General features: G+C 43.0%; 1 protein-coding gene across 3 annotated transcripts in view; it reads left to right on the top strand.

Moving 5' to 3' along the window:
- LOC116332910 (ADAMTS-like protein 1) overlaps window positions 1–16,595 on the top strand; it is a 103,360-nt gene that overhangs the window by 34,580 nt on the left and 52,185 nt on the right. For all 3 annotated transcript variants that reach the window (XM_039609462.1, XM_039609459.1, XM_039609458.1), the window contains exon 2: window positions 3,815–3,931. In XM_039609462.1, the coding sequence (XP_039465396.1) occupies window positions 3,815–3,931 (117 nt within the window). The remainder of the gene's footprint in view (window positions 1–3,814; window positions 3,932–16,595) is intronic.

Consider the following 16,595-nt stretch of genomic DNA (forward strand, 5'->3'; position numbering starts at 1 on the left):
TTCAAGTCAGGACTCTGGTTAGGCCACTGCAAAACGTTAATGTTGTTGTCTGCTAACCATTTCTTCACCACGTTTGCTGTATGTTTTGGGTCATTGTCGTGCTAAAATGTCCACGGGTTCCCAAGGCCAAGTTTTTCTGCAGACTGCCTGATGTTGTTGTTGAGAATCTTCATGTATTGCTCTTTTTTCATGGTGCTGTTTACTGTGATTAGGTTCCATGGTCCATTGGCTAAAAAACACCCCCAAAGCATTAGGTTCCCACCACCATGTTTGACAGTGGGGATGGTGTTCTTTGGGTTGAAGGCTTCTCCATTTTTATGCCAAATGAAGGCAACATCATTGTGACCAAATAATTCAATTTTTGTTTCATCTGACCATAACACTGAAGACCAGAAACCTTCTTCTTTGTCCAGATGAGCATTTGCAAAGGCCAAATGAGCTTTTGCATGCCTTAGAAGTGCCTGGAGAAGTGGCGTTTTCCTTGGTCTGCATCCGTGGAACCCAACAGTGTCCGTTGGACTGTCTGCCTTGAGACATTGCCACCAGCAGAGCCCAGATTCACCAGAATGGCCTTGGTGGTGATCCTTGGATTCTTTTTCACCTCTCTCACTATTCTCCTGGCCAGCACAGGTTTCACTTTTGGCTTCCGACAACGTCCTCTGAGATTTTCCACAGTGCGGAACATCTTGTATTTTTTAATAATACTTTGCACTGTAGCCACTGGAACTTGAAAACATTTGGATATGGCCTTGTAGCCCATTCCTCACTTGTGAGCAGCCACAATGCACAGCTGCAGGTCCTCACTGAGTTCCTTTGTCTTAGCCATGACTGTCCACAAACCACCTGCAGAGAGCTGCTGTTTTTCACCTGTTGAGTTGATTAAAACAGCTATTTCCAATTAATCAGGGTAATTAGGATGCTTTAGAACAGCTTTGACTATTTGGAATGGTATGGAACTTTGGATTTCCCCAAAGACTGTGACAGTTTGTAAAGGGTATGAATAATTCTGGACATCATACTTTTTGCTCAAATGTAAATAAAAGCTGAGAAATATTTTTTTCCACAATGATGCGTCTTGTACATCATCTTATTATCTTTTGTGAGACGCCTGTGTCATTTCCAGTCAAAAAATAACTTGCTAGTTGAATAAAAGTAACTTTAAGTCAAAATTTGCCAGGGGTATGAATAATTTTGGGCTTAACTGTATGTCACAGGTGGATGAAAAACACTTGAATACTCATAGATCTTTAAAGTTAAAGGTTAAAGTTAGATTTTTAGCCTATCATAGGATAGAAACACACCAAATTAGGCTTTGCTTCATCATCTGTTATTCCCCAATTGGGACCATCCATCTGTCCATTTTCTTCCTCTTATCCAAAGAGATCATGGGGGCAGCAGCTTAAGCACCACAGACCTCCCTCTCCCTATTTACCTCCTCATTTCCTCCCGTCTGGGGGAACACCGAGACATTCCCAGGCTAGCCAAAAGATATAATCTCTCCAGTGTGTCCTCCGTCTGCCCCAGGGATGCTTCCCAGTCAAACATACTTGGAACACTTCAACTAGCAGACGCCCAGGAGGCATCCTTGTCAGATGCCCAAACCACTTCAACTGGCTCCTTTCAATGTGGAGGAGCAGTGGCTCCGAGTCCCTCTCGAATAACTCCTCACCCTATCTCTAAGGGAGAGGCCAGTCATCCTTTGGAGAAAGCTCATTTCTGCTGCATGTATGCCCAATTTCTTAAGTGCGGCTCCAGTTTTCCGTGACCAGCATTGTTCTTCCTGCATCCAAGGGTTGACAAACTCTCCTCTTTAATACCCTAGCATAGATCAGCAAGGCTAAGGAAAGTTGTCCCCCTGTAGTTGGAGCACCTCCTCTGGTCCCTCTTCTTAAAGATGGGAACCATTACTCCAGTCTGCCAATCCAGAGGCAGTGTCAGTTATTTACTGGTTTTACAAAATAGCAATAAGGTCGTTTCTGTGGTTTGGGGTCTGTTTTAAGAAGGAACAGTTGTTGCATTGTCTGCACGGCCTTCATTTTCAGTTAAGTTGTTTTTGGGGAGTGTTAGCTGACACGCACATCAGCAGAGCTTCTTAATGTTTGCACGCTTGACTTACTGGGTATTTGCTCAGCCTCTGGTATAGTGCGTGGTTCTTCAACATTTACTTTTCAGCATCGGTAGCAGAAAGGATACAACATTAGTCATATGACCAGAGATCCTGCGTGATATTTATATGCTCAGAAATAGACTGTTTTGGAGGTTTCCATATCAGTTATTTGGTTTCAAATATCAGACGAGCAAACTGTCCAGGGTGCACGCTGCCAGTCACCCTATGACAGCTGGGCTCTAGCCCCTATGACCCTGAACTGGATAAGTGGAAGAAAATGAATGGGTGGATGTTAAAATGTGCTGAATTCACTTGCGTAGACATAACAGATCTTAGATATTCAAACTGTTGAGGCACTGTTGGAAATTTCCAGCAGCATGTTTTACCACTTTCTAACAAGTGAGTCTTCACACTCATTTGTCTCCTTCTGGATTTGCAGACTCCCACATGCAACCACTTTGGAATAATTATAAACAGTCTAAAGTAAAATGTTTATTTTTGTTCATCTTCAGACACGTATAAACCGAAGTGTTACACTTGGCCCAACAGCTGCCACATCTTCAGTTCCATAACCAACAAAAGCAAGCCTGTGCATTATGGTCTCTGTCATCCAAGGAGGCTTTTGGCCACACTGTGACTTATGAGTTGTTACAGAAGCCCCCCACAGTCTAAGTGACTGCAGCTAAGCGGTGCTGAGTGTGGGGCTTTACACCAGATTTGATTTGTCTTATTTGAGAGCACATTCTGCGGCTCTTTCCCACACAGAGCCAGTCTAAGTTTTGCTTCAGTTGCTTAGCAGCGCTTTTTTCGCCTCAGCAAAAAAATTCTACAACCCCCTACATTGAGCCTCAAGTGCCCCAAACCCACATGCACAGCCCTGCATCGTGCTGCCTTAGCACAGGCCCGGGAGGCAGGCAGTTGACCCGGGTTATTACAGGGCTGTTTATGACCCAAGGATAGCAGCTGAAGGCCCCCGTTCAGTGAATCTGCACGTCTTTCAGAATGCGGGCCCTGCTGTGCTGCTAATGGGCCCTATCCAACATACCCCTCACCCCCACCAGTCTCTCCTGACTGAAGATGTGGGTTACTACATCTTGTGATATCAGATCTCCTGTGCTGTGAATTCCTCCAGAGCCTGTAATGATTCCCATCATCAGGAGGGATGTGTGGTTGAGAGAAGAAACCAAAAAGAAAAGAAAAAACAGACCTCAGGAGGCCCAGCAAGAGCAACAGTGTTACCTAATTAAAAAAAAATCTCATCATTGTTCCAGAGGGACAACAACTTGTTGCACAGTTGTTGCACAGTTTGATAATAACCTGCAACTGCCTCCTTCAGCTGCATCACATCACTGCAAACATGCTCTCAAAAGGCTTCCATTAACACCCTGCCCTGCCTTCACACCTCTGCAATCATGTGTAATTGCAGTGTGAACCGTGTACGATTATGTAAAAGTTGCGCAACCGTCAGCTACCATTACAAATAGCTATGATTGTTGACACTTTGGGACGCAGCTGTTCTTGTTCCCACACCGTAAGGTGGAGTTGGGGCATGTGTCAGACTCTGCTGATGTGACGAGAATTTCATTTAAAGCATTCTTGCATCCATAAATTGTCTTACCAGTGCTGCCCCCTCTGTTAACAGTTGCCTGCTACAGATCTGTTGATCTTTTAATTTAGGCTTTTGCTGCTGTGGCTTTGTTTCTTCAGATTGCCGTGTGGGCCAACAATGGAGATGCAGTGTTCATCAGGGAATTCACGCTGATTCGGCGAGATCACCTTGCTGAAGAGCCTCTGCATGATGGCGGCCAAAAACCAGAAGACCCGGTAAGTTTAAAAGCCTCGCCGTTCATCTCTGTTAGCAAAAACTTAATATGTATAGCACATTTTATTGCAGGTGAAAACACAATGTGCCACACAAAGCAGGAGCACAGCATAAAAGGTAAAAGCAGCTTCCCTTAACATGTCTGGGGACCCAGGGAATAACCAAGGCAGCATCTTCCAGATGACCTTAGGGGGGTTCTAGCTGGTTATTACCGAATTCCCACATTCCTGCTTTTTAATTTCAAACATAAACTTCAAATATCCAATTCTCCTTTCCTTAGAACTCGCATTTAAATAAATCGAGATGTCAGATAAAACTAAAACAGCCAATAAATCTATCGCAGTGTGTTTACATAACACTTCGCAGCAGAGGAGTGAAAAATCATCTATGTTACACCTCAGTAATGAATGCAAGTGAATGATGATTGTGGGACCTTGGGAGAGGAGGTGTAATCTGACTGCAGGCTGACCCAGCTTGATGCAAAACAGGGCAGCAAACGCACTAACACTTGTTGCGTGTTCGAGGGTGGGGTGCCCCATCGCATTCCTCGCGCTCTGCCATCACCTTTGATGACACATGATTCCTGCCTGTGGCAGTTTTTGTCAGCTGATCTCTCTCCCAGATGTTTTATCTGAGCGGTCGGGGAGGGAGGTATGAAGGTGTCAAACTGATGTTGTTGCAGGCATTGATGTGTATCCTCATCCTCAGTGATGGGATTAGTCGTGATAACAGAGCAATCTTTTAAAAGTGATTGAAGGCTTTTTAACTATATTACGTTAGCGCCAAGAGTTAGCTCAAGGTGAGTTTTTACGTTGCGCTTTTGTGTTTTCTGTGAGGACGTTTTGTCGTTGACGTGATTTTACTCACATTTTTCTGGTTTACGTGCCTCTGTGTCCTTCAGACACGTGTTTCCACGCCTCGGCAAATAACCATCTGACCTCAACGTATTGAATATTCACCAGCCTTCAACAGATGCTCACCACTAATCAAACAGAGTGACATTTCTTTTGAAATAAAAGATCTGCTTGAACTCGCCATCATGCTTTCAAGCAGGATCGTGAGGACTTGTTTGACAACTTGCATGTGCTGGATAGCCTTACAGATCTGCAAAGGGCAAAGGTCATTTTGAGTTTTGGGAGGGTTCTGACCACGCCTTCTTTGTAATGTTCACGTGAACTTTAGATACCGCCTGCCCTTAAATGATTTACGTTTGTCACTATATTTGGTCTGTCTTTGCTCTTTTATATGCCGGAGAAATATTTAACGGGAAAAAGAAACTATAAGGAGTCAAGAATTCAGATGCTGTTATACATGTTTACAGTGGAGTTAGAAACCACAAACGGCTATCTTTACAGCGTTTGGATTTCACGCTGAAACCAAACAGCAGTGTGATTTATGACGCACTGACCTCGAGCAAATGTTTGAATTTGTATGAACCGCTTTTTAAATGATTTTCAAGCCAAACATCATACAAAGAGTATTTATGTAACCACTCTGACATACTGTATTCGTGCCATCCCAGCCTCAGCTGCTCTTTATAGGCTTCATTCGAATGACTTTTGTTACATTCAGCACACAGGTGCTTTGGTAGTGATAGCCCCACGTTTACTGTAAATAGATAGAATGACTTAACTCTGTGGGAAAAGGGCTTCTGGCTCTTATTTAGATGAAATGATAGAAAGCTGCAGTTAATCTTTAAAATCTGATGACAGACCAGTAGAATGAAATTGTCATGATCTAGAATGACTTTTATAGAACATTCAAGGCCAAAGCAGACCTTACCAGCAGTTAACCTGTATGTATAAAATCTACAAATATTTTTTTTACTTACTTAACTGAATAGCAGAACAGAAATAGAGGATTTCTTAAACTGACGTTACAAATGCTGCGTTTTGCTAAATTTATGACGCTAATATGTCTTCAGATGAGGAGCTCACAGACTCCCAGGAGCCATACTTGTGATTCCTTTCAGCACTCAGCTGTTTTCAGTCTCTGTGTGCTTGTGGCGCTGCTCTATGTTGGATCTAGGTTCAATATTAAGGTTGACTCAACGCCAAGATAAATGCCGCTTAATTAGCAAGTGAACCAGGAGGCAGATCTCCTCTAAAGTATATTCCCTTTCTCTCTCGTTTAACTTTCACGACTATATGCCAGGGTTGGTCGGTGGGCAATGTGACTGACCTCCCCAGCACCCTTTACCCTATCCCCCAAGAGAACCGCAGATGAATTGTTCTCTCCAAAGGAAAGTGTTTTTCCTGGCAGCCCCGGCGCGATCTACTTCAATGGAATAGAGCTGTCTCGTACAGCTGAGGTCTAACATACCTTTGTTAATTAACCCATATTCATTATATGATGGCATGCGCTTACTGTAGCACTGTCAGCATTCATAAACATATATTAAGTAAATTTATGGGATTGAGAAGTTCCTGATTCAAAGTGTGCAGGGGGTCTGGTGGCTGAAATGTTGGCGGCTTAGTCTGAGAAAGAGTTTTTTCCTTGTAATGAGACTGAATGAGTGAGAATGTGAAGATAAACAGAAAATCTGCTCATAAATCTAGCACTGGCTAGTCCCGCTCTTTGTTTGGCCACGAATGTTTTTATTTTCCCTGCGTGCTCCTTTGATCTGCTGAGGCTTAAAGAACTGCGGCTCACTAAAATCCTTCAAAACGATGAAAACGTATCATTTTTACCTCGTTTATACAAAAAAATAAAACACAAATAAATAACGTAAATCCTGTTTAACTGCAAATAATTTTAACATATCGGATTTTGAAACATTCAGTCATCTACTTTCACAATATCATCGATAGGTTGTCTGGGCATATGCAAGGAAAATGCAAAACCATCAGGAACACCTCCTAAAACCCTCATCAGCGAACACACTTTCCAAATTATTAAAAATACACACTTTAAGCACATTGAGAGTGTAAACCTCTGCCACAGCAGCGCACTCATTGGACACTATTTACTTTTAAGGGAATAATATTGTATTTATTTTGTTTTCCTTGTTCTTTTTAAACCTACTTTAAGACATTTGTGGAGTGAAAGAGCAACATGCAGGTTTTTATATAGAAATAAATATATATTTATGTAATATAAATGATAAATGAAAACTTATTCCAGTTACAAAGTCAACAAGATGCAGAAATGTTGTCATGCTTCTCTGGACTACAGTGTGCACTTAACAAAAACAGCATTCGTGATATCACGGGGCTTGGTTAGTGCACATGGCATGTGTTGCATGCACATCTCTAATAGCATTATTGATGCTGAACAGTACATGCATGCTTTGAAGTAGCATTTGGTTAATGCAATAAGCTATGCTTATTTTAGCAAGACTAACCCAAACCACGCTCACAAGTGCACACGAGTGCTAAACTGACCTGCCTTCAGTTCAGATCTGCCACAATCTGAAAGCATTTAGTGCATTCAGGATTTGGTATGTTTTTGTGCTGTTTTGGTCAAAATAACAGACGGGAGGGAGGGAGAGAGAAAGAGAGGGAGGGAGCACACGGTTTTCTCTTTAGCCGCTATGTCTAGACACCAAATACGATCAGCTTGTCAGCAGGCAACTTTAAAGTAGATTACTGAAAGCTGATCCCTCTGTTAGTGTGTGTGTTTGTGTGCAAATGTCACCTCATACTTTGTTTGTGTGTTAGTGAAGTTGTCGCTGGCAGGAGTGTCTTTACTATGAGTTTATCTGCATGAAAGCACTTTTGCTTCTTTAACATTGGCAGACAAATTCAAAGTGTAAGGACAAGCTGAACATGCTGCACACGTCATATTAGCTCCTAACTCGGCACTTGTGGATAACATGTCAGCAAAGGTTGCCTCTTTACTTGTCAGGACACCACTCGGTGCTTCACACTGCAAGTCATGTTTACGCACACATCTTCATTCGCTCTGCTTTGTCTGGCTCACATCCACTGCCACTTGAGAGTCACTGATTCACCTTAAATGCCTTTGGACTCTAGAATGAAGAGTGCCTGGAAATAACCCCGGCAGACACAGGGAAATCCGGCAAACTACATTCAGAAATGAGATTTTGAACCCATACCTTCCAAAAATATCCATACCAGAGGAAATTAAAGTGCACTGCACACACAATTCATACTGAAGAAGAGCAGAAGTGCCTTGCAAAGAGTATACAAAGTACTTGGATTAACCTTTTCCACATGAGACATTTTGAATTGTCATAACAAGAAGAGCACAGTCCAACTGACCCAGCCCATTGCCCTGGTGTTATCAATAATGGCTTACTGGGACACTTCCAGTAAGCAGTTTTGACAAACTGTTTGTTTGCCTTGTAAAGTGGGTTTTTTTTTTTTTTGTTCTGGTGGGTTGTGATGCACTCATTGCTGCTTTTGATCAAATCTTAAGTTAAATGTCTCTTCCTGTCTGCCCTCAGTCTATCTCAATTCATCACACGCCAAGAAATTCAAGCCTTAATGTCTTTACATGCTCAATTGCACCTCAGGCAGCATTTGTCAGGGTTGTTTTTTTCCCCACTTTTTGAGAAGCTTCAGAGTGAACAGGAGCTGGAGCGGTTCCGCCTTTTGGCAGGGTATCGGGGGTCGCAGTAATTGGGGTTGGGCTTGTAGGGCCAAGGGGCAGTCTGGGTGGTACGCACGGAGAGCGCTCAGTGGCTGTGGCAGCAGCAGCTTACAGAAAGAGTAACCCATTGCTCAGCTGCATGCTGACTTGGCAGCTGTGTTTTGCATGTTGTGCCAGGTGGAAAGGGCAACCGTCTTGCACAATTAAACCCTTCATTTGTCTTCATTAATGCGAGAATTGGCTGACAGAGAGGGTGTTTACGTTCAAGGTTTTTTGACTTCATTGTCAAGTTAAATGCGATCAGGAATTTCTGAGCTTTTGATGTGATGAAATTTACTTAAATTGAGCCAGTGCATATAACAATGCCCATAACCTTCCAAGCCTCCAGGTAATATCTCCTGCACATGAGCATGGAACCATGTTTCAAGTGCTGCTGGGATGATGCAATATTTTGTCAGGCAGGGCAAGCACCCTGAGCACGCATATGAAAAAGATCACTATAAATCATCTTAAAATAGTTGACTAAGATTGTTATTTTAATAAAGTATGACCTTCTCTAGTGTGCTTTTGTAATAAGCACTCACCTGCCTCACTTCTCATGAGGAAACACAAACTACCTGGTGTGACCACAGTGGTAACACTTTTAGATAAATCTAAATTAATACATTTGGCAATTAGACTCCCATGACCCATCATGGCAGAATGAAATCCCAGCGGTGGATTTAGGGGAGAACCCCCGCAATGTAGATGCTGGTGGTGAAGAGGAAGACTGAGGCTTGGGTGGAGCTCTGAGTAACTCGGGTGAGGCGGAGATGCGATGGACGTGGGTGGCATGAATGAGAGTCTGAATGGAAGAATGACACTGGGATTTAAACCACAGAGAGTGGAGGCTGATTGGCTCAAATAAGGCGGTGGAGAAGATGATTGGACTAAAGGAGGAGTGGGGGAACTCCAGGCCTCAAGGGCCGGTGTCCTGCAGGTTTTAGATGTGTCCTTGATCCAACACTGCAAATTTAAATGGCTAAATTACCTCCTCAACATGTCTTGAAGTTCTCCAGAGGCCTGGTAATGAACTATAATCATTTGATTTGAGCATGTTGGTGTGTTGACCCAGGGTGATATCTAAAACCTGCAGGACACCGGCCCTTGAGGCCTGCAGTTCCCCACCCCTGGACTAAAGTCATGATGTCAGTATTAAAATTGACAGACTAGCAGCTGAACACCGAAGCCTTAAGATGAGTGATCCTAGATCTTCCTTATTGAACTTAATCATGAGCTTCATTAATGTAAAACTATACTGTATATTGGGCTAATGTTCATGCACTTGACTAATTTTTCTCAGTTCAAATTAAAGATCTGTCCAGCAAGTGCTGTTTGGTGTACCAACACTAAGCAAGTCAGAGCAATGGGCAGAATTAATGCCAAGGTCAAGTGTTGTCAAGCTCCACAACAGGGATGTGTTGAAATGACCGTGGTCGCTTGGGTTTCAGCGCTCAAAAGGCATTGCTGTTCGCCAAACGGAGAAAAACGCACTTTGCCAGCTCCTTGAAATGGAGTTAGGCGGACGCGATGCTTTCTACCAACCGGTTATGGAAAACCTGCCTAATCCAGTTAGGACAGGAGCAACGTCAGACTAAAGATGGAAGCGAGTTTAATAAGTTGACAGCTACTTCTGACATCAGGCTCCTAACATTAACTTATGGCTCACACAAGAGTACGTAATGGCTTTGGCAGTTATCTTTTAACTTTTCATTTTACTGCACTTAGTGATTACACTTTCTAAACACTTAAATGTTTGCGCGAGCCCACTCGCTGCCCAGAAACTCACCGGTTTATGTCCCTGTCAATTTTAATATGCACATTGTAAAAGTATGTTACTGCCAAAATGGAATTTCCTCCACCTTTTCACCTAAGTGAGGTCTCACTGGATAAAGAGGATGCTGTGTGTCAGCTACGCAGTTCCACAGAAAAACTGCAGAATTTTCAGAGTCTCTGCCGGGATGTTCTCAATTTGTACAAACAAGCAACAAATCTCCAAGGACACCACCATCCCCACCCCATTTAACCTTTGGTATGATGGTAATAAAAGTGGAAAGAATTTTACACTTGGACACACTGCGCTGATATTTTTAACATTTGCTTCTTTTTATTGACTTAAACTGAGTTATTTCACTACATGCAGCAAAAGGACAGCAAAAGGATTTCTCGCACAGTCCCCTCGTCTGTGTGCAAGCCCTAATGAAAAGCACGCTTTGTTTCACCACTCGGTTGTGAAATAATTCTCTCACATTTCTTCATTATTAAACTTGTTGTTAGAGAAATCAGCTCCTCTGGATCTGTTCACGTTGCATGCGATTGACTATTTATCAAAACACTGCCCCGATGTGAAGCAGCCCATGCTCGAGTTGGATTGGAAAAACCTGGATTTCAAACAGTGAGTAAATAACTACTGTTGTGAGTCCAGTTAGCCATAAATGTAAATGTTTGTTTTCACATAGCCGGGAGTCCGAAAGAGACCCTGAATTTGTTGAAATTTGTTTGTGACAAGCCAGAAGAATCCTTTTTTTTTCTTTAATACTAGAGCTGATTTTCTTTAAAACAAGAGAAAAGCTGAGAAGAAAGCAGTGAGTTACAAGCCATGTGCCTTCTGGACTTGTACGCTTTTGGCTGGCTGACTGGTGTTTGGCACTTGCGAGGGTTGTTTGGAGGCCTGAAAGTGCTGAGTGCTGGTGAATGTGGTGTAAAGCCACGTGGCTTTGGATGAGGGATCTTTCTCTCACCCCTGTGTTTGTTCCATCAGCATATGTGTTCAGTAAATCCTTGGCCCAGACCGTGCCACAGCGAATGCATCCCCCCTGCTTGATGTGGTCTCACATCCGTGCGCTGTGGGTACTGAAGTGGTGCTGCTGAGGTAATACCACCAGGGACAAGACCTCACCACAACACCCACATAACAAATGTGGGTGTGTGGGACTGCATGCAGCCAGTGGTGTGTCTGTTGCTGGCTACCGATGCACTCGCACTCCCATCTGGGGAGACTCTCGCACGGCGTACCGTCGCGTAGTCCCGTAGCTCGCATGCTGACATGTGCATATGCGTTACGAGGAATCCATGTGTTTGTGATTTCGGCGCCTTTTAGCGTTCAGCACCAACACACAGAACTGTGCCTTTGATTAATGGGAAAATCTTCCCTCTCCTACTAAGCTTTCACCCCACCCCCCACGCTCGTCTCTCCTCGCCCTCTGCGCAGTATCTGCTCCTCGTTGGCGTGTGAAGGCACGCACACATTTTCTGGACGAGTGATTGATTTCTAATTGTTTACATTTCAGGTTGCACTCCCTTCTGCAGATGTTTGTATTCTTCTCCACATTCAGTCTGCATTTACGCAGGCATGCACAGACACAAACAGAAACACTCACACAATAGCGACGTGTTGATGCCAGCGAGTTTCATCCAGGAATTTTTGGATGTCTTAACTCGGGGGTTTTGGCACCGCGTGCGCTAATTGTCTCCAAGTGGAGGTGATTGTTACGATTAGGCCTTTCATTTTCTGGCTTTGGATGTGTGTTTGGGCGTGTGGGCGAGATTATTAAAAGCCCTTGCCATGAATGTGGTTTCATTCTGTTTAAATAGGAGTGTAATAAGCTAAATTAAATTTTTACCACAGTTTTCAAATCTAGGGTGTTTTAGCCAAGTAAGGACACGGTAGTTCTTCTTCTGGATGTGAATCCTTCACCCTAAATCTTGCTGCTGTTAAATAAAACTGTCTCTGGGACAAGTTGTTTTTCGCCTTGCAGTTCCTGACTTACTACATGGCAGTTACTAACTGGAATAAGTGTTGTAGCACTCCAATGTAAGCTTCTGTATGAGTTGCTTATAGTGGGCACTTGGCTCAGTCAGTCTGCAGTATGTAGCCAATCTACAGTGTAAGCCTGAGTTACAGCAGTAATTACTTGCTGCTGAAGGATCCCTGCCACCTATGTAGCAGAGTTTACCTTAAGAAGTGGGAAACCTGCAACCCAAAGCCTATCCGCGTCTTTAATGTGGGCTCTAATTACTCTTTCTGTTGGTTGGTGGACATGTACAATAAAGCAGGAGAACAAACATACATATCTCACAATTTCCCTCTCCGGAAAGCCGTGTCCTCTTCTGGTTCTCACAGGTCTGCCAGCACAGCTGGGCGGATTACTGGAACTGCGTACTGCGATTTAAAATTCACAGGTTGGATAGTCATAACAGAATGCAGAGAGGTCTGCAAATTGGATCAAACAACCTTTGATTGGGATATTTACCATCGTCAAGTAGTTACAGACTGCACAGAGCCATAAAGTAGCAGCTGTTGGATAAGAATCCCTTGGTGTGATGTGATGTTCAAATACACCCTCATTCAGTGCATTTTCTGCTTGTATGTAAGAAAGTTTAATTTTTGCCAAAAGAAACACAAGTTAAGACTAAGATAAAACTCCCTCCAGAATACCAAATTACAGCAAAAATATTTTGTTTCACTGTTTTTTAAAGCTGCTCACATGATATCCTAAAATGTGACTGAGACGTGTTGGTTTCAGTAGTACGTGCGGAAAAAATGTTCTCTATTTACGGTTCATGTTTCTCTACCGCCGAGGTGTTAGTTAGTGAGTGTGTGTGTACAAATCAGTGTCTTCCAGTGTAAACTACAGGCACTGGCGGTAATTTGTTTGTATGCACGAGGAGGTTTTGATGCATCATCGTATCATCAAACAGCCCCATGGAACCACTTGAACCAATGAATCAGGGCGTCACAGACTGGCGTCTATGCTTTCGAGCAATTTCACAGTGACTACCAGCAGCCACACATAGCTGAGTGTCCAAGTGACCAGTGTGACGAGGGCACAGACTATTATTCAGACATTTTCCACAGCTGAAGCCACCACACAGCGGGCTAAACAGCAAAGATGCAGTTCAAAATGTTACCCTCGTTAGCTACGGCTTTCTTTAGGGAAATAGTGCTTCCAGCTTTAACCTCAGTTAATAATATAAATTCTTTAAAAATAGTGGTAACAGGGATATTTTCCTTTTTTTTTATCTTATTTTTTTTCCAGATGCTAAAGTAAATGAATTTAGTATAATTCAGCAGAAGTCTCTATAATAGGGACCTTTCTTTTTGATGTGATGTTCTCTGCAGCACGAAATATCAGTTAAATACAGTATTTAATAGAAAGAGGAGGGTCTGTTCTTTTAAAAATCATGCTGCGATTTCCAAATACTTACGCATACCACCCAAGGTGATATTAATAGTGATTTATAAAGGATCGTGTGATCCATCTTCTTTGTGAGCTTGTTAAATACAACTTCTATTACACCAAGTCAATCTCAATCGAGTGCAGCAATAGTTTTAACAAAAGGGGCCTGGATTTGCTCAGGCATTTTTCAGCTTTTGTAGTATTGTCTTTCACCTTATGGTTAAGTTGCTTTAAATAACAAAGCCTTTGTTTCCAAAATGTAATTTAAATGCAGTTTTTCTGCAGGGCAAAAAGCCCTGAGGCTTGTCTCTACACAAGTTACATACCCATGAGAGATTTTATGCTTCTCAAATCGACTTCTTTGGCTGGATGACTTAAAGCGTAATGGACATCGGGTTTGGTCCTAAACTCGGTGGTCTCCCTCTGGTTCATGCTGAGAACCAATAACTGCGAACTGGTGTAAGTACCGTAAGTACCGTAAGTCTAAACATGGGAAAATCGGGACCATCCAGTATATGCGTGTAGACCTTCAAACACATTCAGGCGCTCACAGAGTTTTTGCTCTCAGGGAGCGCTGGGAGAGAACGTAATCTGTTCACAAACCACAAAATTGAAAAATGACCCTGACACTCTTCCAAGCTGAAAAGTGAACAATGCTTGCAACACAAGAAGGCATAGTTTAAACCAAACCTTTATACAGCACAGAGGTAAGCCTTTAACGTCAAATAAACACAGTTTAAGGATCTCTTTAGGTTGCGTTTCTCTCCCCTTCAGATGCTCTCACACTTGCACACACCTTAAATATGAGTCAGGCATAAAGCAGTGGAGACTTAAAGTTTACTCGTGTGGGAAAGAGATATAGATGCAGAGGAGCAACACTCAGAAAAAGGGCTCTAGCTGGCACATTAGTATACATGCATGGCAGATTCAAGGCACCGCCATGCAGAAACTGCCTCGCTCAGGTCCCAGGAGGACCAATTAAACTATATTTGTACCTCTGATATCTTATTTATCTTCCCATTGCATGGGTCAGATGACACTTAGAGATATCTGTTCCAACGTGTGTAACTGTCCTCTCATCATCTTTATTTTTCAGTTCTCTGGTTAGGCCTCTTTTTAAGAGAGACCTCATCCAAACAAATTCAGGCTGGGAATAAAACAGATGCCTGTTAAGAAACTGAAAAAGTGCAGGATCGTGCATGCCAGTTTTCACTCTGTGGGAGGACAGTGTTGGCTGATGAGTGGATGGCAGTGGATGGTTGATGGGGTCCTTTAATCACACATAGATTTTCCTGCACGTAAAAGTACAATCAGTCCCATATTTAGCTTCTACTTATTTCTCTAAACATCATCTTCCACCTCTGTTTTTTCTCAGTGTGATTAAGTGCATCAGTTTGCCAACAGCATGAGCGGACCTGAACAATAGGGTATCACGGGCATGTGCTAGTAATATGTGCAATAAACAGCGGAGTGCAATAAAGTGTCACAGTGTGTGTCGTACGATGTGAGAGAGCAGGGTTGAAATAAAACGCTGACAGATGAATCTCTGCGAGACAGATGTGTGCCGCTGTTGAGAGTTATTGCACGTGGTATGAAAGATTTCCTGTATCTGTCCTTGTGGCAGCGGACCTCCTTCTTTAACACACTGATTCAGATACAGGAACTCTTTTATACCACATGCAATAACTCTCTGCAGCGTGTCCAGGAAGAGGTGCAGAGGGCGGTGAGTGTGATGAATAGGCAAGTTTGTTCAGTGACCTTCTCTCCGCTACAGCTTTAAAAGTGTCCAGTTTGCAGCCAGTCACAGAGCCAGCCATCCTGCTCGGGTTATCCCGTCTGTTGGTGTCTCCAGCTCCGATGCTACCTTCCCAGCAGACCCCAGTAAAGTGCGCTGCACTCACAACAAGTGAGTGATAGAAAAGCTTCATTTTGCTGAACATGTTGAAGAATCTCAGCTTGCTTAGGAAATGGAGCCTGCTGATCCCCTTCTTGTATACATCCTCTGTGTCGGCTTTCCTGTTCAGCCTGTTGTACATGTGGACGCCCATGGTACATGAACATCCTGTCCCAGGACAGACACGGGTTATATAGCATCTGAGTCTTAAGCACTTAAACTGAAGGCAACTGGACTTCTTTTTATGTTCAGGAAGTCGATCATGAGCGCTCTGTTCCGGCTCACATTCAGAAGCAGATGATTTCTCCCAGATCATTCAACAAAAAACAGCTAGATTGTTAGTTAGACAGTTAGATTTTTAAAAGAACACAATTTTCAGTGTGTATGTGTTGTTGTTGTATCCTGATCACCTTAAAGAACCAGTAAAATTTGGGGCATTGGCTAAAGCTCCCTGGTTTTGCTCATGCATTTTTCTTTTTCACCAGACATTGCAGAAACGACAGGAATTCGAGATGCCTTTGGAAGTAGAAATAAAACAACACAGACACACATATATATAAAAATACCCATATCTAGAATATAATAGAACAGCCCTTTATTGTCATTGTACTGTACATGTACAACGAAATTGTGGACAATGAAATTGACAATGAAAATGTACCTCTTGTACTGAGCAGCATCTGGTGCTCGAGGCAAATTGTAGCCTTCCCACAACAGACATGAAGATTTCCTGGATTCCTTTCCCCCCCTTTTTTCTTCCTTTGTAAATCCCAAACCAAATCTTAGTGAAAGGTGACCCAGTGGAGTATTGAAGCTTCCAGATTTATGACCCCATAGTGAACGATGAAGGTCTTGTGATGAAAACATTGCCTGGAGGCCTCAGGCTGAGAGCCAGGGTGCTAGTTGACTAAAGACAACCATTTGGTTTGGTGTTACATTGTCCCCCAATGAAACGTCTGCATTGTCTTGTTACACGTGTGTCTGGGGGGGGGGGGAGGA

This window comes from Oreochromis aureus, linkage group 3 (genome assembly GCF_013358895.1).
Source record: "Oreochromis aureus strain Israel breed Guangdong linkage group 3, ZZ_aureus, whole genome shotgun sequence".
Classification (NCBI taxonomy): domain Eukaryota; kingdom Metazoa; phylum Chordata; class Actinopteri; order Cichliformes; family Cichlidae; genus Oreochromis; species Oreochromis aureus.